General features: G+C 35.2%; 1 protein-coding gene and 1 long non-coding RNA gene across 2 annotated transcripts; both read left to right on the forward strand.

The window, feature by feature from the left end:
- The first annotated feature begins 17548 nt into the window (after positions 1-17548).
- LOC122291653 lies at positions 17549-17986 on the forward strand. Its single transcript, XR_006236724.1, has 3 exons — positions 17549-17665; positions 17756-17840; positions 17931-17986. It is a non-coding gene; the product is annotated as an uncharacterized LOC122291653 (long non-coding RNA).
- Positions 17987-22995: 5009 nt separating this feature from the next.
- LOC122291238 (dCTP pyrophosphatase 1-like) lies at positions 22996-24484 on the forward strand. The gene is made up of 2 exons (XM_043098889.1): positions 22996-23378; positions 23927-24484. Exons 1-2 carry the CDS (start codon positions 23256-23258, stop codon positions 24200-24202), a joined length of 399 nt encoding a protein of 132 aa, XP_042954823.1. The 5' UTR covers positions 22996-23255; the 3' UTR covers positions 24203-24484.
- Positions 24485-24993: the final 509 nt, after the last annotated feature.

Here is a 24993-nt window from a genome sequence, read left to right on the forward strand (position 1 = left end):
AAGTTTTCAGCAATATTTTCTAAATCGGTTTTCTTCTTATTCAATTCAAGATTTTCATCTTTCAAAATGATACTTTCTTTTCTTAAAATTCCAATTTCGTTTGTTAAAGAAGAATTTTTCTTTTTCAAAACAGTACGCTTGATACCCAATTTTTCAAATTCCTCATAAATCTTTTCTAAAACATTTTGCAATTCTTCATATGAAGGATTTTCAATATTATCAAGATTTGTTACCTCAATGTCATCTTTAGCCATAAGACAAAGATTTGCTGATTCTTCATTGCTTGTTTCACTATCTGAGCTACTTGAATCATCATCTCATGTAGCTTTCATTGCTTTCTTGCCCTTGTTTCGATCTTTCTTTAGCAGAGGACAATCTGGCTTGATATGACCAGGTTTATTGCATTTATAACAAATTAAAGTGTCATTTTTACCTGAATCTTTCTTGGAAAACTTTTTGAAAGATTTCCTCGGAGGAGTTCTATTTTTCTTCAAGAACCTCTGAATTCTTCTTGTTATCATCGCAACTTCTTCATCTTTATCATTATTTTCCTCATCTTCATCACTTTCACTTTCATGAGGAACAGCTTTAAGTGCTAAGCTCTTCTTTGGCTTTGCTTCTTATTCTCCTCTTTTCAATGTGTACTCATTGGTGATAAGTGACCCGATGAGTTCATTGACTTCGAGTTTTTTGAGGTATCTAGCTTCAAGAATCGCTGTAACTTTTGATTCCCAACGTTTTGGTAAAGAGTTGAGAATTTTTCTTACTATCTCCACCTTGGAATAAATTTTGCCAAGAGCTTTCAAGCTGTTTATGATGTTAGTAAAACGAGTGTGCATACTAGAAATAGATTCATCATCATTCATCTTAAACATTTCATATTCATGAGTAAGAATATAAATTTTTGATTCATTGACTTGCGAAGTTCCTTCATAAGTTACTTCCAAGTTATCCCAAATTTCCTTTGCCGTAGCGCAATTCATTATTCTATTAAACCCATTTCCATTAAGAGCATTATATAATAAATTCATAGCAGTTAAATTTAAAGTATAAAGTCTATCGTCTTCACGATCAAACTCTTCTTCTTCCTTTTTGACCTTTACTCCACCAAACACTTTTGTTGGAATATAAGGTCCATTTACAATACATTTCCAGATTTCTCTACCTTGAGCTTGAAGAAATATTCTCATTCTAATTTTCCAGAATGAGTAATTATCTCCACAAAAGAGTGGAGGCCGACTACTAGATTGACCTTCACCAAATGAAGCTGCAATGTTAGCCATAAGATCTTAACTCAAAAGATAGTTAATCTTATAATAGAACTCTTAGCTCTGATACCAATTGTTGCCCAGATGACTAACACAAGAGGGGGATGAATTGAGTTGTATTAAAAAAATAACAATTATAAATCAAATATATAATATAAAATATAAACAAAATATGAAATAACAATAAATATAAAGAGTAAGGGTAAGAGAGAAGCAAACTCAGTATGTTAACGAGGTTCGGCCCCACTGCCTACGTCCTCGCCTCAAGCTACCCCTTGAAAATTTTCAAATTCACTATTTAACCTCCTTCAGGTGGAGATAGAAACCTATTACACCTTTGAACAACACCGCTACAAAGGATCCGTGTAGAATACCCTCTACACTTGCAATCACCTTACACTTGGTGATTCAACTATTCCCCGTGTAGAATACTTTCTACACACACAAGGGTTATACACATCCTTTTTCTGATACAAGAGCTGATAGTGGGTATGTTATCAGAAAACACTCCTCAATGAGTGAAATAAGAACAATACAGCGCAAACTATATCTCTCAAAATGAACAAGGATTAAGGCTCAATGCTTAAAGAAGAGAGAATGAAAGCTTTGAATGAATGTTGTATGCTCTTGGTGTTGTAAATGTGAAACTCTCAAATGATCTATTTATAGGCATATGAGACTTCATATTCAAATTTAAAAAGATTCACATGTCAAAGACAACATCATTCACTTTTTCAAAAAATTCAAATAAAAGGTTCTTCTTTTTCAATTGTCAAAGACAACATCATTCACTTTTTCAAAAAAATCAAACCTAATCTTTTACTTTTGGCATATGACAAAATGAGCACACTTTCCTTTTCAAAAAATTCAAACCTAATCTTTTACTTTTTGTATATGACAAAATGAGTACACTTTATTTTTCAAATTTTTCAAACAAAATCATCTACATTTTGTATAAGTCTAAAAAAACATCAATCACTTTTGAAAATATTCAAATAAAACATGCACATGTGAAAGATGACAATCAATCATCTTTAATATTTTCAAAGTTCAACCCTTCACATGTAAAAGATGACAATCAATCATCTTTCAAAATTTTTAAATTTAATTTTCAAAAATATTCATGCACATATGAAAAATGTATTTTAATACTTTATGATAAAATATTAATTTTGAGCATTAATCTTAATTTCGAATTTTGAAGAGATTTACAAAATTACTCTATAATTTTAATGTGAACTTGTTCCCTTCTTGTTCATGCTTGTTTCCTTGATGTGCTTGACTCCATTGTGTAGACAACTTGAGTTTGAGACTTCTTCATTCTTTGAATTCATTAGTTATCATCAAAATCTATGTGTAAATATATAATTATACAAAACTTGAAATCTTGAGTTCAACACCACACACCTCTAGTTTTAATATATCCCTCCTATCCCAAACAAAGGTCCCGTGAATATTGATCTTTTACTTGTGTGGGGGGACTTGACCCTGGGGCCAGGTGGCTTGACCCAAAACAATCCAGCAGCCCAGAACCAAACTGGGTGTAGGAACTTTTGAGACCTAGGCCTCAGTTTAGCTTAAAGCCCATCTCCAATCTGATGTCTTTTCCTCCCTCCCCCCCCTTCCCCAACTCCAAAGCCCTACTTATGTCGGTTTTTCAAGATGGTTGCGCCCACCCAAAAAAGGATGACACACCTCTCCACGCCTGAGTGGACAGGACACACGTCGTATTTATGACTAGCCTAGTCATAGAAAGCCAAGAACACATCGTGTTTATTATGTGGCGGAGTATACCCTCACGCGACCACAGCATGACAAGCCATTGCCGAGTAAGAGACAAGACAGGTCTAACTCAGACATATCTCTGAATCCCACACCTCTCCTAACTAACTGGGTTTAGACAGGTATAAAAGCTCTAAACCCTTTACAAAAAAGGTTGGTTGATCCATTTTATACACACGTGAAACACCTACTGACAAAACCATTGGAGGACTAACAAACTCCATCGAGTCCATCCTCCGCTTTTCTTGCAGGTACACAGAGAGGGCCCGCACAACTGCCCAGGCCACGAAACACGTGGTCAACACCTTGTTTCTTCCTTATTCTTTTCAGGGCTTTCACGTGTTGTTGAGCTAGCTTTTACTAATGTATGTATGATGTATCACTTAAGGTTCGTGAGTTAGAATTGCAAATAAAAAAAAAAAAAAGGTTCGTGAGTTAGATAGGAATGGAGAACTTGGACTTTGCTTTGTGGTGGCAGAACTTAATTCGTCCCACCAACTCATTATCCCTGATTTTGATAGCTTAAAAAGAAACTACAATGGGAAGGGAAGTAATTGATTATGATTGAATTACTGAAATCCATGCAGATGAAGGGAAGGGAAGGGAAATAGAAGGGGGTTCAGAAAGAAAGGGACATCATTTGCCCCTTGAGGTATTCAGTCGATCGGCTAGTGGCTCAAAATTAAAGAAAAAGGCACGCGTTGGGTCTCAATATTCAACTTGCATGACATTTCGTATTCGAGAAAGTGGTCCAGAGGGAAAGAGAATCTCTGCATGCATGATTCCCTTCTGCACTCCACCGACTACCGACTTACAAGGAAACACTCTCTCTTTCCTTCCCTTTTTAATTTCTTCCAAGTCGTCTCCTGGTACCTTATTCATTCATTCCCTTCTGATACAATCGAGTGTGTGTTTATGAATGTATATCTACAAGATGAATGCAAATTAAAGCACTCCGAGAATACAAACTCGATTTGTTCAGAATTTCTGCTAAACATCATTCATTATGACCCGAAAACCATTTCTAACATCATAAAAACGCAATGTACTATATATTTTGTTTTGTTCTATTCTTTTTTTTAATGAGCATCATATATTTTGGACTACCAAGTTTACTCAGGATAGAGATGTAGTTATTGGCCACAGCAAATGCGTTTTTTTCCCATCCTTTTTACCCTTTTTCGCTCAAATATTAATGCTGACGGCCTAGAATATATTCACCTTCTGCAACAAAGCCATATATTTTTTCTTTCATTCATTTTTTATGGCTGATACACCGTAAAAGTTGACTGAACTTCAAGTCTTCATGCACGTACGGCTTTCGGGGAAACAAAGCTGAACCTGCATGCATGCACAAGTAGTACGGATCACATGACGTGTTTCGTGTGAGGCTCTGAAAAATATAGTATCGATCCTTTAATCTTCCAGTTTCACGCGGTTTCTAGGGTCGAGTTCTGCATAGATCCTTTAATTTTCCAGTTTGACGCGGTTTCTAGTGTCGCGTTCTGCATAAGCCATTGAACACAAACTTGTCCTGATCTTTCATCCTACTCAGATCTGTGATCTATTGACTAATATATATATATATATATATATTATATGATTGATCTTCCTTCCCATGAGTCCCACACCGGCCACAAGATTCGGACATGTCGATATGACTAATTCTAGCTGACATTGACGCATCTAGCTAGCCAGCCGGGCTCATGGGGTCAACTGCCCCCTTTCTCAAATAATTTTTTGAGTGGCTTCTACAGCCACATGGCGGATCCCGCTAGTGTTTTTTTTTATTAGGCTATTTTTAAATATTTTTTTATAAAAAAATTCACAATATCATTAAAAATAATTCTTTAGTAATTAAATAAATAAAATAATCGGGATCCGAGTACTGCTACTTTTAACTACTACTTTTGTTCTGAAGCCGAAAATCAGTGTCCATGATCTCACATTCCTAGCTAGCCCCAACAGAGAGGATCTTTGAAAAAATTTCTCACGGATACTTACAATTCAATTAAAGTTCACTTTCGGCCACGATAACGTTTTAGATTTTGATCGATAGCGACAAGATTTGATATCTTCCTTAAAGATTATGAGGGTAACTTTGAAAGGATACATGGAATTAATAGAAAGCAGAGACAGCATTTAGCAAAGGGCTCGCTATTACCTTTTTTATTTATTTATTTTTATTTTTTCAGGTATCTTCTATCTAGTGTATATATATCATGAATCGTTATCTATGAGAACATGTCTGCATGACATTCTCGGTAGAATATCTTTTTTGTATATACACATACATACATACATATATATATATTATATCTGTGTGTGTGAAGGTTGGAATAAAAAGTACTATAATTTTTTGAAAGAGTGGTCATTCTAAGAATACACCATATATCTATATAATTGATATGGCACGATTGATTTACAATATCCTTTAAAATTGGAAATTTAAATCCTTATAATACTCTCTCTGACTTGATTTCTATACGTGTGTTGCAATGGCCCGTGAAGTTAGGAAATTAATAAAGAATTATGGGAAGGGGCCACATGTACGTACGTAACTAAGAGGTCCATTAATATTGGTCTTCTCGGATTGGCTACTTCCTTCAAACTTCTTGATCATAAAGATATTGACAGCTAGGAAGAGTCATTAATGTTTTTTATTTAATTTCTGATAGAAGGAGTAGACAGTCTTACGCTAAATATTTATTGAGTAAAAAAAAATTTATTTATTTTCTATCAGCATGGGTACTAATGTGGTGTAAAATTGCTAAGTACAATTTTTCTTTTATTTATCCAATAATATGTGTTATTGGTTAATTAAGTAATGTGGGACAGAAATATCATGTCTCAAAGTACTTAGATTAAAGTAAAAACATAATTATTTTGCGTGTGTACTGGTTAATTAACGTCTCGCTCGATCCGTACGAAGAAATCCAGAAACAAGGCCGTAAACAAGATGGATTAATGTCGATCGACAGTTAATATAGGAAAAGTATAGTTGCAAGCATAATTATGTACTAATCTGTGCATTAATATGATGTGATTAGTTAAAAAATAGATTTTATTGAAAATAGTATTAATTTAAATTTTAAATATAAATAAATCAGTGTTAGTACACAGATTAGTACGTGACTGTACTTGTATGTACCAAAACTCGTTAATATATATGTTATCAATTTATATATATACACCCATTAATTATATGTCGGTTTCATGGTGTAGAAAGTAATTAAAATAGTTCATTACAAAAGCTCATATATATATATATAGCCATATTATATATATATATATATATATATATATATTGTAACAGAAAAATGATAATTGTTGTCATAAGTGCGTAAGCGTTGTGTAATTATTTAAAAAAAAAAGAATAAATTAGGGATGCACAAAAAAAAAATAATAATAGTGAACTCCGTTTATTTTAAAATGATTGTACGGTATTTATGTACTTTATAAATATATATAACATTATTCATTAAGAAAGACTGAAATTCTGATTTCTTCTCTCTATATCTTTTGTGTTTATATATTTTTTTAATAATTTTTTATAATGACGATGCGAAATTAAGATGACCATTTGAACAATAAGCTGATTCGGATGCCAACTAATTCCTAGTGCCCCATTGTAAAAAATGTATACCGATCAGATGCCTCAAACATGGCCGACATGATTATATTTTGGTTTTTCCAGTGAGGACCACAATGATTATAATGTGAACACCGAAAAGAAAATGGATCGAATTCATCATCATGTTATGAATCATCAAAGAACGGTATGATCATTACTTAAAGCATTGAGATTAATTAGGTTATATATTTTCAATGTGTGATATTATATATTTGGATGATATATATAAGATCTACTTGGTTTGAAGATATTGTAAAAAAATGCAGCCAAGATTTGGACTGAAGTGATCTGATAACGTCGTTGACTGACCCCGACTAAAAATTGAATTTCTGATCAATCAGTAGAAATTATTTGTTTTTTCTTCTTTCTTTTCTGCAATCCCAAAGGTAGCTCAGCGTATTGTTAATTTATGCATGTTTTAGTAAAGGATTTGAAGATCCGTATGCATCATATATATCTTGTTAAATTATTAACAAATGAGTACAATAGTCTAAGGAAAAGGAAAATACTATAGACACAATAGGATCTTACGAAATGATTCCACACATTGATATGACATAAACCCTTTCCCCGCATCGACAATGGTGGTAGGGACCACCTCATGGTGGGTAGAAGAAGCCAGTGGTTCAAGCAGCACCGCAGACGTGGAGCTCATGGCAGCCCACCGTCCCCCCCCTATTTTTTTGTTCTCCCCCTCCCTCTTTGGGCCATGGTGGTCGGGGACCAATGCCAACAATCCAAGCGGCATCGTCGGCGTGGAGCTCACGGCAGTTCACTATGCACACTGGTACACATTTTACCGTTTGCGTGGTCAACCCATCGATGGCTTGCGTGGTGGCTGGGATTTGAGCCAATGGCTTGCATGGTCAACGGTCATCATTTGTTGGCCATCTATGGTGGTCGGGATCTGAGCCGGTGAGGAGGGAAATGAGGGAAAAAGAGAGAGAGAAAAAAAGGAGGGGAAAAGCACTAGGAGAAAGGAAAAAAAAAAGACACGGGGTACACATCAATGTTTAAGATCCATTTATGAAATCTCTTTATATCTCTAGCTAGCAGCTCCATTTTTCAAAAGACTTTGGTCTCATCCCATGTGCTTCCCAAGTCTCATCCCAGTACAACATTGAATCTGTACACTATCGAATATGTCTTGTAACATTCGAGCCCATGCATGATTAACTGGTCTATACCCTTTTTTTCCCTACACCTTTGTCGTGAATGCAGAAGAAGAAAGAATTAAACTATACAAGTAGGGAAATTAAATAGCAATATTGTTGTCGGTGTACAAGCAAAAAGGTACAATGATCACCGAAAGAAAATTAATTGTCGCATCATGTACTGCATGTGTACGAGATTAATGGCAAAATCGTTCAAGAATCTTGATGTATTAATTTATTTTTGGTTAGAACATGCAAATATTTAAGCATTGCGGAAAAGCTGTAATGAATTTGTGCTAGCTGGGTAGGTCATCCATCTTCGTCTCTCTTTTCAAACACTATGCATAATGCATGCATGCATGCATGTTTTCACGGATTTTTCCGTGGGAATTAGGTATGAGCTTTATCCTATATATCGACCTTATTTTGGTGATCTACTTCTACCAAAAAGTCACGGTCTATGATCAGGTAATTATAGCCAAATTAATAGGTAATTGTCTGCAGGCCTGCATACATGACCCAGCCATGCAAAAAAATTTAAATGAATAACATGACTGCACACAGTTCATTCATATATATAATAGAGCACTGCTACACAGCAACCCCATAATTAACACATCAGTGTTAAATAGAAAAGGATAAAATAATAAATTTATATTTTTTAATGATGTAAAAAAGTATGAAACTGCTGTGTAGATTTTTTGTATATAATATATATATATAAGGAAAATGTTAAACCCCAGCTCCATACCATGCTGTAATTTGTTAACTTCGTGATTAATAAAATATTTTTTAATAATATTGTAAATTTTAAAAAAAATAATATTTAAAGTTTTTAAAAAAATACATATAAAAAATAGAAAAAAAAAAAAAAAAACACACTAACGGTACTAGGGAGCTGTGAGCGGTGTGCCACCCATGCACAGAAAGGACTTCAAGTCTTCGTGAAGATCATCGATGATCTCATGATCTGTTGATGATAATGTTTACTTGTTTACAGCTTTGCACCAGCTAGCTAGCTAGCAAAGAACAACCAACGTCATTTCGTTTACGTTGGAGTTCACGGTACTGCATGACTCACATGCAAGAAATTAAAGATCAAGATCGATCATTCAAATACAAACAGATCATCGAGACGGAAATCAACAGACAATTAATGCACAAATTTAACGATCGAGGTTTCGTCAAAAGTCAAATTACCTAGCTACGACGTCGTCCACACATGCACCGACAAGAGCTACAGCCAGAATACTGTTAAAGTTATTCATCAGGTAAGTTAATTTGATAATCATCATCATCATTATTTTAACATTTTTTAGTTAATATCAAATGATTATAAAACCATTTCTTATTTTCATTAAAATATATCATTTAATTGATAGATAGTGTACGTACATCCTAAATGATTAAAGAAATGATATTTAAAAAGATTACAAATTATATCATTTCTTTGAGAAAAAAATGAAATGCTATACATAAGTCTTTTAAAATCATCATCAATGATCAATTTTTTTTTTAAATAAGCAAGTAATCTTCATTAGAAAAGATGATATACGAGAAGCAGGTATGGTTTTCCAACAAACACTTCATTATAATAACAATAGTGTAAAGTGGTGGATAACAAGAAAAAAAAAAAGATTTTTATGACTAATTTTTTAGTCTTCACATATGTCCTACAAGTGGTGGATAATAATAATTATTTGAGAATGTTTGAAATCCACCTTACTTTACGGTGGTGAATTGCATTGCTTTATATAATTGTTTGCAAAGTGTACAATGATAATACGAATGAATACATTTACAATAAAAGGAAACAATGTACAAATAAGACTCCCACAATCACGACAATCAACTCTCACATATATGGAAGGACTTTGATTGAGGAGTGATATCCTCAACAATATCCTCAACACCCCCCCGCAAGCTGAGCGTCGGATTGGATCTGACGTGGAGCTTGGATCGGAAGAACTCAAAGAGTGGTCGAGGAATGCTCTTGGTGAAAATATCAGCAACCTGCAAATGAGAGGGGACATGTTGGGTACGGAGCTTGCCAGCGACAACAAGTTCACGGAGAAAATGATAGTCCAACTCAACATGCTTAGCTCGCTTGTGTGAAACCGGATTGGAGCTCAAAAAGAGGGCACTCTTGTTGTCACATAAGAGAAGAGGCTGCTGTGGGATGGATACCTGGAGGTCATGAAGAAGATGTGTGAGCCAAACGAGTTCGGCAGCAGTAGAGGCAAGGGCACGATACTCAGATTCGCAACTAGAACGAGAGACAGTTGGCTGTTTCTTAGCACTCCAGGAAACCAAGTTGTCGCCAAGATAAATAGAGTAACCAGAGGTTGAACGACGAGTATCGGGGCAGCCAGCCCAATCAGCATCAGAATAAGCAACGAGAGCACCAGGAGAGGAGGAGGGACGAAAGGTTAAGCCAAAATGAAGGGTGCCTTTGACATAGCGGAGGATACGTTTAACAGCCAGGAAGTGATCTTCAGTTGGAGCATGCAGATATTGACTGACAGAGTTGACAGCATAAGCAATATCAGGACGTGTGATGGTCAGATACTGGAGGGCGCCAACAAGAGATCTGTAGAGAGTGGGCTCGGAAAACAGAGGACCATCAGCAGACAGATGCTGAGAAACAACCATGGGAGTGTGAACAGGCTTACTGTCAAGTAACTGAGCTCGAGAAAGAATATCCCGGGCATATTTGAGTTGACTGATGAAGAGACCATCAGAAGTGGAGGAAGCTTCGAGACCAAGGAAGTAACTGAGGGAGCCCAAGTCCTTAGTGGCAAACTCAGAATTGAGTTTACAAGTGAAGCTGTCAAGAAGGGAGGAATTGTTGCCTGTAATAATGATGTCATCAACATAAAGAAGTAGATAAATAATATCTGACTGCTTATGAAAGATAAAAAGAGAGGGGTCAGCACGACTGCAACAAAAACCAAGGTGAGTGAGAAAGGAGCTAAGGCGCTGGAACCAGGCACGAGGTGCTTGCTTGAGACCATAGAGAGATTTCTTCAACTGGCAGACATGATCAGGGAAGCGAGGATCAATATACCCTGGAGGCTGCTCCATATAAACTTGATCAGTGAGAGTACCATTGAGAAACGCATTTTTGACGTCAAGTTGACGAAGGGGCCATTTCTGTGTCACAGCAAGAGAGAGCACAACGCGAACAGTGGTGGCCTTGATTACAGGACTGAAAGTATCAGTGTAGTCAAGACCAGGTACCTGTGTATAGCCTTTGGCAACAAGGCGTGCTTTGAGACGTTCAACAGATCCATTAGACAAGTACTTGGTCCGGAAAACCCATTTGGAGCCCACAATGTTGGTGTTGATAGGTTGAGGGACCAAAATCTAGGTACGATTACTCTTAAGGGCATGAATTTCTTCATCCATGGCAGCAAGCCAAGCAGGATTCTTAGCAGCAGATTTGAAACCTTTAGGCTCAGTTGATGCAAGAAGAGCAGGAAGAAGACCAGAGGAGCCCAAGAGGCTAAGATGTGCTGGGTGACGAGTCTTGAAAATACCAGCTTTAGCTCGTGTAACCATAGGATGAGAACCAAGCGGATCCACGACAGTAGGAGCAGGAACGGTACTGGACTCAGGTGGAGGAGCCAAGTGGGGCAAAGAGGGACCTGCAAGAGAATTAGGGACCTGCAAGGACTCATTCACTGAATCAGTACACATAATACACGGATTAGACCCAGATTGAGTAATATGCGGGAAAGAGGTGTCAGAGAGGGGCGGATCGGCATGGAGGAGGCCGGGTTCAAGGAAATGCGAAAAAGTAAGGGAGGATAGAGGTTGGGCTTGAGAGGTGGCAAGGGAGGGAAAATGAGTTTCATCAAATTGAGCATGGCGAGTGATGTAAAGCCTAGAAGTGATGGGATCTATGCAGCGAAATCCTTTATAAGAAGTACTGTAACCCAAAAAAATACAAGGAATGCTGCGAGGAGAAAGTTTGTTAGGCATATAATCACGTAAGCAAGGATAGACACGACAACCAAAGGGGTGAAAGTTTTCATAATTGGGAGAATGACCATACAAAATCTCAAAAGGTGACTTACCGTCAAGAAGCGGTGTAGGCAAACGGTTGATGATGTAGGCTGCAGTGCTGAAGGCGTCAACCCAGAAACGAGGGGAGATGTGAGAATGAAAAAGAAGGGCGAGGCCTGTCTCAGTTACATGACGATGTTTTCTTTCGGCACGACCATTCTGGGCGGGTGTGTATGGACATGAGAGCTGATGATGAATGCCTGAAGAGCGAAGATGATCTTGAAAGAAATTACTAGTGAATTCAGAACCACCATCACTTTGAAATATTTTGATACGAGCAGAATATTGATTTTCCACAAATTTTTGAAATTGAATAAAAATTTTATGAAAATCAGATTTCAATTTCAAAGGATAGAGCCATGTGAAGCGAGAATAGTCGTCAATAAAAAGAACATAGTAGACAAAACCTAAATTTGATTTGACGGGGGAGGGACCCCAAAGATCGCAATGGATAAGATCAAGCACATTAGACGACCTATGTTCATTTCGAGAATAAGGCAAGCGATGGCTTTTGGCAATTTGACAAGTGCTACATAAAGCAGGAGAAGGCAACAAGGAAGTAAGATAAAGCTGTCCTTTTTTATTTAAAAGAGAAATAACAGAATGATTGACATGTCCAAGTCGTGCATGCCATAAATCATAAGATGCATGAAGCGATTTATTTTTAAGGACAGAAATAAAGGCAGGATGGCCGCGTTCGAGCACATACAAGCCACCATCACGCTTGCCGGTTGCCACCACCGCTCCTGTTTTGAGATTCTGAATAGTAAACAAATTATTAGTAAATGTAACAGATAAAGGAAAATCAGATGTTAATTTACTAATGGAAAGCAAATTTTTGGTGAGGCGAGGAACAACGAGGACATCGAGAAGATGGAGATTCGAGATAGGAGAAATTTTACCGGTGTGAGTAATGGGAAGTGACGCACCATTCCCAACAATTACGCAATCCTTACCCGTGTAACTTGTGGACTGATCCAGGTGGGTTGAATCCATAGTCATATGGGCCGAGGCCCCTGTGTCCACAAACCAGTCGGACCCCACGGTTTCAGAGAGGTTGCAAGAACCGGTGAAGGCTTCGGCTAGTTGAGCAGATTGCTCACTCCGAGCGTAGCGCTGGCGACATCGATCAGCATAGTGGCCGTCCATCCTGCAGATTTGGCACCGTGGAGGACGACGGCGCTGACCCGAGCTGGAGCGTCCCTGTCCGCGGCTGGAGGAGCCGCTGCCATGGCCATTTGGGCGTCCTGAAGAATTTCGAGCAAAGCCACCACGATGGGGAGAGGGCTTGGTGACTGTAAAAGCCGCAGGAGAGGAAGAAGAACCCTCAAGAGATTTCTGAAAAATCTCAAAACTTTCAGCCTTGGAGGTTAAATCCGAAAAACAGGGGAGAGGGGTTTGGGCCATTTGAGCGGTGGAGAAGCTCGAAAAATCAGGCCCTAGGCCACGGAGGAACCAGTGCACCTTATCGGTGCCATCAACTGGCCGGCCAATAGCGTGAAGCTGATCACAAAGTGATTTGAACGCACGGGCATAGTCGGCTACAGAACGAGTCCCACGTTTCATCAACTGGAGATCATCCTTAATGCGAAGTTCTCGTGCTTTCGATCGGTGGCTGAATGTGTTTTCCATGGCAAGCCACACCTCACGAGCAGTGGAGAGACCGACAGCTTCGGCCATAGCTTCCTCCGTGAGGGAGGAGAGAAGGAGGCTGAGCAGGCGCTGGTCCATAGCCTTCCACGCCAGGTATTTGTTGTTTGGCGTCTGAGAGGTTGGTGGGTCAAATGGGGGTGGCGGCACAAGGGTGCCATCAACGTGACCGAGCAAATCTTGGCTCTCAAGAAGGGGAAGAAGTTGACTCTTCCAGAGGAGGTAGTTGGATGATGATAGTTTGATGGTGAGCATGTGAATCAAGGTGTTGAAGGGAAGGAGGGTGGGGGCGAGATCAGAGGCCATTTGGATCGAAGGAGGTTAATCCAGGTATGCTCTTGATACCATGAGAATGTTTGAAATCCACCTTACTTTACGGTGGTGAATTGCATTGCTTTATATAATTGTTTGCAAAGTGTACAATGATAATACGAATGAATACATTTACAATAAAAGGAAACAATGTACAAATAAGACTCCCACAATCACGACAATCAACTCTCACATATATGGAAGGACTTTGATTGAGGAGTGATATCCTCAACAATATCCTCAACATTATTTGATGTGGGATCGATACATAGTTAAAATTCAATTTATTATTTTTTAATACTTTGTTCTTAGTTTCCTATTTCTTTGTCGAATTAATTAACCTTGTAGCTTGTAGGCTTGGACTACTCTTTGGTACAATGCAAAGGGCGGGTTTGGCCATTGGATCGAGACACAAAATTTTTATATAATCTGATCATATCTTATTCTTAAATATAATTTAAATATAAAATTTTTAAATTAATCATTACAACTTCTTTAAATTTTTAAATAAAAAATAAAAAAATTTAACTTTTTTAAATCTTCAAATAAAAATAATATTATAAAACTATATTCTTATAATATTTTAATTTTATAATATTTTTTATTTAATTTGTTCTCTCATTTCTCAAAACTCAGAATATACTAAATTCAAACTATATATCTCACTACTATTCATATACTATTTTATTATCATTTACAAAATTCTTATCTCATTTCATCTCAAACTCCAAATTAACCTGCCCTAATAATTACAAGTAGCCTTTATATTTTTATAAGCCAAGAATCCTAGCTAGCTAGGAGGTATACGTAGGGCTGTGCAAATTTTCGAGATTTCTGACTCCGCTCCGAATTCGACTCCGACGGAGTCGGAGTTGTTGGAATTCAGAATCAGAATCGGAGCCACTCTGAAAACGGAGTCGGAGTCGGAATCGGAGTTCGGAGTAGATCCGGACTCCAAACTCCGACTCCGATGTTTTTAAAAAACAACACAAAAGCAAAACGACGTCGTTTTGCTTCTGTGTTATTTACATTCTTAATTTAAACGATGATGTTCCTTTAAGCTAGGAACGACGTCGTATGGCTGCGGGCTGGGTATAGATTCCGGCCGAGGCTGGTTCTTCAGTTCTTCTTCGTCTCGACTCCCTTCTTCCATTCGCGAAACATCCCCATTTCTTCTCTCAATCTCGGACTCCTTTTTAATCTTCAACCGTTCAACGCCTCAAAGTCAAAGCTCTCCCAAGCCGTCAACAAAGTGCCCGCCGAGTCGCCTACATCGATTCACCATTACAAACTGGTAAGCCGTAGGCCCGTAAGCTTTGTATTTAGGAATGAAAATTTGGCAATGAAAATTGCTGGATGTATTTAGGTCCTATTTACAGCATGTGTTTTGAAAATTGTTGGATGTATCTAAGATAAATTTACAGTAAGAATCATATGTTGTTGAGGTGTAAATGAATTCTTGCGCCAGGTGGTTGAATAAATGCCTCAAAGCCTGAAAAAGCTTTAAGGTCCATCTGTATCTCCCTCTCGGTTCTGTCCATCTATATCTCCGTGAATGTTACTCAAGAATGTTGAAAATATTGAAAATAGCTTAATGTTTATTCTCTTTTTAGAATTTCTAGCCTTGAGAGAATATTGAAAATAGCTTAAAAAATATTGAAAATAGCTTAATGTATCTCCCTCTCGGTTGTAATTGCCTTCAATAATTTAATTATGTGCCGTGCGTAAAGTCATAGAAAATGATGAAACTTTCCCAGCTTTCCCTTTCCTTTTCCTTTTCCAGACTAATGCATGCCATTTGTTTCTGATCAACACGATCATGAGTCCTTATTAATTTATGTAATAATATATATATATATATAGAAAAGTCTCAAGTGCATATATAATGCAGACCACATTGATCTGACGTGTTTCCATCAAGTTCTTACTATGGGTATATATTATCTCTACGTTCAGAAATTTTCATGCATGGTACGTAGCATATTCATTTATTATTTTAACATTATCTCAGAGTCGGTTCTGTCCATCTTGATTCAACTCTTAGAAAAATAATATATTGGGTATTTTGAAAGTAAATAATTTTGAAGGTAAACTTGCACTTGCAATTTATTGTGGAGTTCCTAGCTAATTAATATGCAATTTATCATACTTGAACAAATCCAAAATGTATATATTTTTATATTAGCAGTAAACTTCTACATCAATAATATATATATATATAATATTCATGTATCAAAAAATGAGTTTGAAAATAGATATTTTTTTTCCTAAATAATGCCCTTCTAAATGCGGTATTCTATTTTTTTAAGTTTTAGGCATTCCTAGCAACAAACACAACAAATGCAACAACTTCAAAATGCAACAACTTCAAAATGAAACCACCTCAAAATGAAACAACTTCAAAAGGATTTGGAATCCCTACAACTTTTATTTATTTCTTTATTTTTAATAGGAAAACCAATATCATTGATAGAAAGAAACATTACAAGTACTTTTTGTCAAGCCACATGGCTTGAGAAACAAACTTGGGAACATTCTCACACCACATATCTAAATCCTTCATATTCCAAGCATGTGTAGGTAACTTATGTGCTAACTCATTCCCATAACTATCAATATGTGAATCCCAACTCGATTTGCCAAATGGGGCCCTATCACACCACAGAAAGTGTGAATCATTAAATATAATCTTCATTATTCTATAAATTGCACCATGAGAACTTTATTAAAGGTGAAGGGGGAAAATAACTATTTTAAAAATGGTACAAGATACATGGTGATTTTCATGTGGCATATAGATGAATTTATATTAACTATTTCTTTTATTTTATTTTTCTATTTATATTAACTATTTCTTTTATTTTATTTTTTTATAGATATGGAGGCTTCACCTAGTGGAAGGTCAGAAGAGAATCCAAGCCCCACAATCCCGTCATCGACACCGAGATCTAGACCCACTTCTAAAGCAGCTACTTCTTGTGCAAGTAGCCGATTTCCAATGCCAGTAGACATAGAACAGGAGGATGAGTTTAATGAGGATGAGGAGATGGGTATTGGGGATCTACCACCTCCATCTACAACTCCATCTCAACCACGAAATACTAGAAAAAGGTCTTGGACATGGGAGCATTTTACCAGGATTCCTGGTAATCCTGAGAACCCACAGGCCCAATGTCACCACTGTGGGCAACTCTGCAAATGTCATTCAAAGAAGCACGGCACCGCTGTCTTAATAGCCCATCTCCAAGGTTGCCAGCGATATAAAATGTCGAAGGGAGAGGCAGCCATTGATCAGACCAAGCTTAGTTACGAAGCTTCTATGGCCACTGATGGTACACAGATGAAGAAAATGGTCATCCCTCAATACAGTGAGAAATTGGTGAGGGATATGCTTGCAGAGATGATAATTGAAGATGAGATGCCTTTTACCACAGTCGATAAAAGAGGCTTCCGAAAGTTTGTCAATATTATGCAGTGTACTTCTGAAATTGAACGGTATTTTATGGAAGAGGTCGAGGCACCTAGCGAGTCATTTCAGCTTTTAACTTGGTGGAAGGTTAATTCCACAAAGTATCAGATCATTTCTCGTATTGCCCGAGATGTGATGGTCATTCCAATCACTACAGTTGCCTCTGAGTCAGCATTTAGCACTGGAGGTCGAGTATTGGATTCTTATCGGAGTTCATTGTCACCGTCAACTGTGGAGGCCCTCGTTTGCACACAGAATTGGTTGAGTGATACGCCCATTGGACTAGATACCATTGGCTTTGATGCTGATAGTTATAAGCTTGAATCAGGTAACTTTGTTTGAGTATTTCAATTGATTTATTTAATTCTTTTTATGATTTCATAAATCTATTAACCTTATACTTTTTATGATTTCATAGATATAATTGTGAATCCTAGCATACTTGCCGATGACTGATACTTGGAGTGTGGCTAAGTTGATAAACTCGCGATTAAAAAATATTGGTGAGAAATGATAATCATTTTTTTCTGAATCATTTTTATTTAATCATTTTTTTTCTTTTTATTGATTGTGACTTTTTATTTTAATTTCAGGTATCACCAACGAGTCAACGACAAACCACGATATATTGAAAGATGTTTTGGAGCACCTATGTATTGGAAGATGTTTTTATTTTGGTATTGGAATTTGGAAGATGTTCGGAATAGCATTTAAACTATTATCAATGTTTTGGACAATTGTATAAGAGTTTCTTAAAGATGTATTATGTATTATATATATATATATCATTTTTTTTCAAAAAAAAAAAAAACTCGGAATCGGAATCGGGCGGATGTCGGAGCCCGATTCCGTTCGGAATCCATCGGAACTCCGATCGGAGTTCAAACTCCGAACAAGGTATCGGAGTCGGAGTGAAACTCCGGTTCCGACTCCAGTCAGAGTCGGAGTGAAACTCCGGTTCCGACTCCAGTCAGAGTCGGAGTTCGGAATTGGCGATTCCGACTCCGTCGGAGTCGGAGCCCAGGCCTAGGTATACGATCGATCATATTGAGTGCTGCTAGATAGGTTTAGCCGTTTAGGGTTTTGACATTAATTCATCAATTTCTTCACTTTGTTGTTAATTAGATGCTTATATTTAATCAATGAAATATGAACCAAGAATTAATATAAGATTAAAATACCAATTACATTATGAGATCATCATGTCCATTATATTATGGATGGATTACAACGTACGTACGTACGCACGGGAGGATCCAATTCATTACCATTAACGCATGCTAGCTACTGCCATGCATGCATGCAAAGCAACAAATTTACTTAATTAATTTCTCTATCTTGACGCAAAGGAACATCGATTCTTCCCGCTTGCTACAAAATTCTTCGATCGAATACTTTTGTAGCCAGGATCAAATTAATATATAGGCCGCTGGTAGAACCATTTCAGCCCTCTAAATTCATGTGTGCACGATTAAAGATCCATTTGGATGTTAATTATAATATCTTATATTATCTGTAAATAGTAATAAAATAATTTGTAAATAATAATAAAATAATCCAAATTAATATCTTACAGATCCTAAATATTCGATAATATCTTGGATCTCCGCACATAAATTTCAAACCATGGTTAGGTTAGCCATTATGTAGATCTGGAATATGAAAAAATCTACACAACCTCCCAACATCCCAACATCCCACTCTTTTTCATTTTTTTAATATTTTTTTTGAATTTATTCTTTTTAAATTAATTTAATTAATTAATTTATTATTTATATATTAAATATTTAATAAAAAATAAAATAATAAAAATTAAAAAAAATGTGGGGTATTGAGGTGTTGGGTGGTTGTGTAGCAAAACTCCTGGAATATTCAGTACTTTTGAGATGGCTCTCTAGTTGTGAGTCATCATGACGACTGATAACACGATGATTAACCCATGTTTACCGGCCGAAGTACTTACGTAGCAAGTAATTTTGGCAATTTAATCATAAATATTAATTCTACTACTTGCATCTCATAAGATATACATACGTTACCTTTCTTTTAATTTTTTTTTCCATAATAAGTATATAATCATGTATGAATAATAAGTAAAACAATTTAATTAATTAATCAATACATAAATATATTGGCTACCTTATATATGCTGATCGAATGCATACAATAAAAAGAGACATTGGAAAGAGCCACCCTAATTTAGGCAGCAAAAAGGCTAGTGTTTTTGGTTATATCCCAACACTTCATACTAATATGAGATGAGATCGAGTAATGTTATATATAGTCACTTTTGCTTACTATTTATATACTTTACTAATGTGATTAGTTGCATCAATTTTTTTAAATATACAATCAATCACTTCAGTAGAATACGTAAAAGTGATTATACATAAAATTTTTAGTGAGATAATATGTAGGTTGATGAGTTTAAGAAAAGCGCGACATATAGTTGCACCAACAAGCATTTTTTTTTTTAAATAAAATATATATAGTATAAGGTGTGCCTGTGTGGGACGAGCATAACATACCCGTTGGTTATTAATGTTTTCTTCTAAAGATGGTAGCACTTTTTTTCTCTGAACTGGTTGCAATTCTCATAACCTTTGAAATTAATACCGGGACATTGATCAAGACAGATGAAATTGCATAAAGATTCATGGAAGGTTCAGAAAGAAAGCAACAAACATATATATATATATATATATATAACTTATTCACATGCATTCTACATAGGTTATATATATAGGAAAGAGTTTTGCTATATACAAGCACAATCGTGTACTAATCTGTGTACTAATACTGATTCATTCATATTTAAAATTTAAATTAACACTGTTTTCAATAAAATCTTCTTTTTAAACAATCACATCATATTGGTACACAGATTAGTGCACAATTATGCTTGCAACTATATTTTTCCTATAGAAAAAATGTGTAATAATTTATATATTAAATTTGAGAAGAATATATATATTAACTATATATATGTATAATTAGGAATATTAATTGTATATTTTCTCGGCATATATACTATATTATATATATATATATATATTAAAGTACTATTTGTGTATGTGCAGTGCTAGCACATGTAAAATGGCAATTTCCAGTCAGATTTAATTTCTTCTATTTTTTAATAAAATAAATGAAGTGATTTTTAGTCTTTATTGGAACAATGTAGAGCTTTGCATGTCTAGGGATAAATGAACCCAGCACAGGCCCTTATATACGATGAGCTCATGCTGGCGTAAAATTAAGGAATTCAAGAATACATATAGCTAATATTATAATATAAGGACGTACAAGTTATAATGTATATTAATCTAGTATGTATGTATGTATATATATATATATATATATGTATATATATATTACAACTAAAAAAAAAATCAATTCCATATATTAATAAAGAACTTCATAATATATATGACGTCAGAAATATTTATATTTCTTATTAAGCTTTTTAATTAATCTTACTAAATATTTGATATTGAATAAAGTATAAATAAATCTTGTCAATATCTTGTCTCAAACTTTTTTTGTTCCCTGAGATTGAGATGAATGATCACTCAAGGGAGAATAAAAATAGTTTTATCTTTTCGCTGTTATATAAAGTTTTTAAAATAAAATTAAAAAATAAATTCTATTTTTTTTTTAAGGTTTTTGGGAGCTAGGCTAAGTTATTTATTTTCCTTGAAACTTCTTATCTGTTATTAATAAATAAAATAAAAGTATAAATTAGTATGTTTTTGATAATAAGTGAATTTCATGCATTAAATATTTCTATTTAGTAAATGCTATTTAAATTTTTAATGCTCAAAGTTAAAGTTTAAGTATTTTTTTTAATAGTTAAAGAAGTAATTATTAATGAAATTTTATATTAATTTTTTTTTTTTAATAATTGAAGGTGTTAAAAAAATATTTTTAAAAATAAACTAGCGGTACGGCCTGCTAGCAGTACCCTTTTTATTTGGTTCGAATTAAGGTCGAAAGCACATTGATTGGGCTATGAAGCATGAAAAAACCTCGTGTAAGTAATATTATATTATATTATTGACTTTAATATCCATACAAATATCGATATAATCAATTAAAATCTGAAATGACCATTTATTTACGAGCGAGGCAATATTGGAGAATGGTAAATTAAATCCTTGGAATTAAGACAAAATAATAGTAAATGAAGAAAGTTGGAAGGGGACGTTTTGGATTTTCATAAAAAAGCAATGCTATTATTTTGTTTCTAACTTTATTATTCTTAATTATATTTGACTAATAACTAATGTATCATGTCAATTGTTATCTAAAATAATAAAATTAATAAAGAATTGATATATTTAAAAGATTGATACGTGCTACATAGCAGCCTCACACCTAATATATCAAGACTTTTAAAATATAGAATAAAAGAAAGTAGAATAGTAAAATCACATATTTATATAATGTGAAAAAGTATAGAGCTGACGTTTAGAATTTTTCTACTTAAAAAAAGATATTTTAAAATTAAGCTTATAAGTTGATGTAATTTTGTATAATATATGATACTTACTTTACAATAATAAATCATTTATAATAAAACGTATTATATCAAGTTATAATTTTTGTTTTATAAAATCTTTCCTAATTAAAAAAGGAGAATATTAAATATAGTTAAGAAAATATTTTTTAAAAAATTACATCTTCGCATATCAGTTATTGATATGTTAAGAATTATAAAATTTATTATTTATAATTTATTTTAAAAAAAAAATATAACCAAATAAATTTTATACTTCAAATTATAAAAAATTCTATTCATTATTCTTATATATCACATTTTTTTTAATCGAATGTGGAGTATATAGATAATAATAAGAAGAATTTAATTACTTTAATAATAATAAAATCAATTTTTTCTTTTAGAAAAAGTATGGATGACAAGTAATAAAAGTTTAAAATTAGGGTTTTATTAGATACAGTCGGTAAATGCAATCGGCGTGCAGTCGGCTGTACGGAATGAATAAAAAAAATTATAAAAAAATTATTTTATATTCAGAGGGACTTACATGAATAAAAAAAAGTTATAAAAATAATTTTTTTTTCATGTAGATCCCGTATTAATTCACTTTTTTCTCCACAATTGCATGTCGACTGTATTTCCCGACTGCAAAAAGTATTTCTCTTAAAATTACTGTTTCAATAATACTGTAGCTACCGAACCGACAGGAATATAGTGATGACATGGCGGATACAGACGTCACCGGGTGATTGGAAGCTTCCGGAGGAATTAGGGAAAGTGGATCCCACTCCCCTTAGATGGATATATAATATATATATAAATTTATATACAGTTATTTTTGTATATTTTATTTATTTATTTTATTAATATAATTAATTTTGTATTAAAAAAATTAGTTTAATTAATTATATTAATAAAATATAAAAAATTATATATTAAAAAATTAATTTAATATTACTATACAATTTTTTTAAAAGCCAATAAAAACAAAAAAAGAAGCAGAACACGTGGTCCCTAAGCAAGCCTCACTCACCTAGGATCGAGCCGAGAATTTATGGAAGGAAATGGACACGTGTCCTTCTACTTATGCGTGAGTTTAACCGGCAATAGCCGGTAGTTGCAGCCCCAGAAAAAAAGCGCGAGTATCAAGCTTCTGTTGCTCCTCCAAAGCAACCCTCGTTTTACAGGTACTCTCTCAGAGGCTGCTCATTTTATATTCGAAGTCCCCAAGAAAATTTGAGGGCAGCCTTGTCCTGGCTTTTGGGGTTTGAGCCAACTGTAACTCAGTCTCTCTCTCTCTCTCCTTCTCTCCCTTTGTTTTCCTCTCTTTTACTTTCATTTTCTTTTGTCTTTTTTTTGCCTCGATTTTGTGTTGTTTGTTCTTGAGAAGGGAAAAAAGAAGAGAGATAATTATACGGAGATGACTGGGGCTCCAGAAGGTGAAAGTGTTACTCTCGATCTTCTCAAGAAAAAGATGACTGAGTTCGCCAAGGAAAGAGATTGGGAGCAGTTCCACAGCCCGAGAAACCTCCTCCTGGCTCTGGTATGTGCAGTCTCCCTCAAACGCATAAAAACCCTTCTGAAATTATTATTCCTCTCTCTCATCGCTGTTTGGTTCATATCTGTTTCAAGACCATTTCTTACATGAAGAGGGAGAAACATTGCATTTTTTTTCCTACTTTCTTCATGGATTTTTGAAGATTTGACCCCAAAAAATACAGTCAAAGTTGGTGGAATTGTCAGGGAAGTACTAATGATTTAATGTTTCCTCCGTTTATTTTCTAATGGGGTATCTTGCTGCTGCTTGCAAGTGGCCGAGCTTCCATTATTATTATGCACCTTCTCGTTTTACTTTCTTAAAGTCCCGATTAAGTTGATAAGGTGAAATATACTTTTTAACCAGAGTCAAACTTGACCAACCTAGCAAAACAGATCATCATTTTTGTTTTGTTACTTATGATCTTTGGAACCCACTTTTTTTTCCAGTTTCTCTTTTGCTTTTATGTCGTACCATTTGCATAACAAAATTAACGGTCAAAAAGGCGGTTTCATGTTTATGGGATCGTGATTATTTGTCGTCCTGATCGCTAGGTGGGTGAAGTTGGAGAACTCTCTGAGATATTCCAGTGGAAAGGAGAGGTTCCGAAGGGACTGCCTGATTGGAAAGAGGAGGAGAAAGTGCACCTGGGTGAAGAGCTTTCAGATGTTCTGCTCTATCTTGTCCAGCTCTCCGATATCTGCGGCATTGATCTCGGCAAGGCTGCACTCAGAAAGGTAGAACTTAACGCTGTCAAATACGCAGTTTCGAAGAAGAAAAGCCAGACCAGCATCACATGCACCGACAATAATGTCACCGGGAGCTGTTGATTTTCTGTGTATCAAAAACACCCACACACACATATATATAGCTGTATGGGTGTTTTAGGTGCGGTAGGGTTTCATGATGCTAAAAGACTGAGGATAGACCTAAAAAGCAAGGGTTTTCAAGTTTCACTGCATGGAGACTAATGTATATGGGTGGCGCGTTTGGCATTTATTCTCAGCTTTTTTTTACTGTTTTGGCCGAGTGAATCGAATCCCATCTGACCAATGAGATATCTATGGCAGTGATATATTATATATATCCATATATATTCACGTTTTTCTTGATTTTTTTTTTTTTTTTTTTGAGCAAGATTTGACGAATTTCTTGATTTGTTGACTTCATATTGAGAACTTATCCCATATGAATTTTCTTCTACTTTTCTATAATGGTGTCCTTTCTGCTAACAAGAACATTATGGAGAGATGAAGTTGATCCACGGCATTGAAAGCTACATCTCACCTCTCCGCACCATATCATGTAAGCTATTAATATGCGTTCTATTTTCCCGGAAATTAAAAAAAAAAAAATGCTTTTCCTGATCATCACTAAATAATGTGAAAGAAATATATATCGTGTCACATTTTGCAATGTACGTGGAGAAGTGTCTTTCCAACTTCGACAGCCGCCGTCTCCCAGCATATTGGGTATCGGTTTAATAGGCCATGTAAGTTTAGATAAGACGTGCCAAAACAAAAGATCAACCACCTAATTAAAACGCTCTCCGATCATTGTAGAATTCGTATAAAAGAGAAAAGTTTTGGCATCAAAGTTGTTTCATTTGGGACACTTTTCG

This window comes from Carya illinoinensis, chromosome 13 (genome assembly GCF_018687715.1).
Source record: "Carya illinoinensis cultivar Pawnee chromosome 13, C.illinoinensisPawnee_v1, whole genome shotgun sequence".
NCBI lineage: Eukaryota > Viridiplantae > Streptophyta > Magnoliopsida > Fagales > Juglandaceae > Carya > Carya illinoinensis.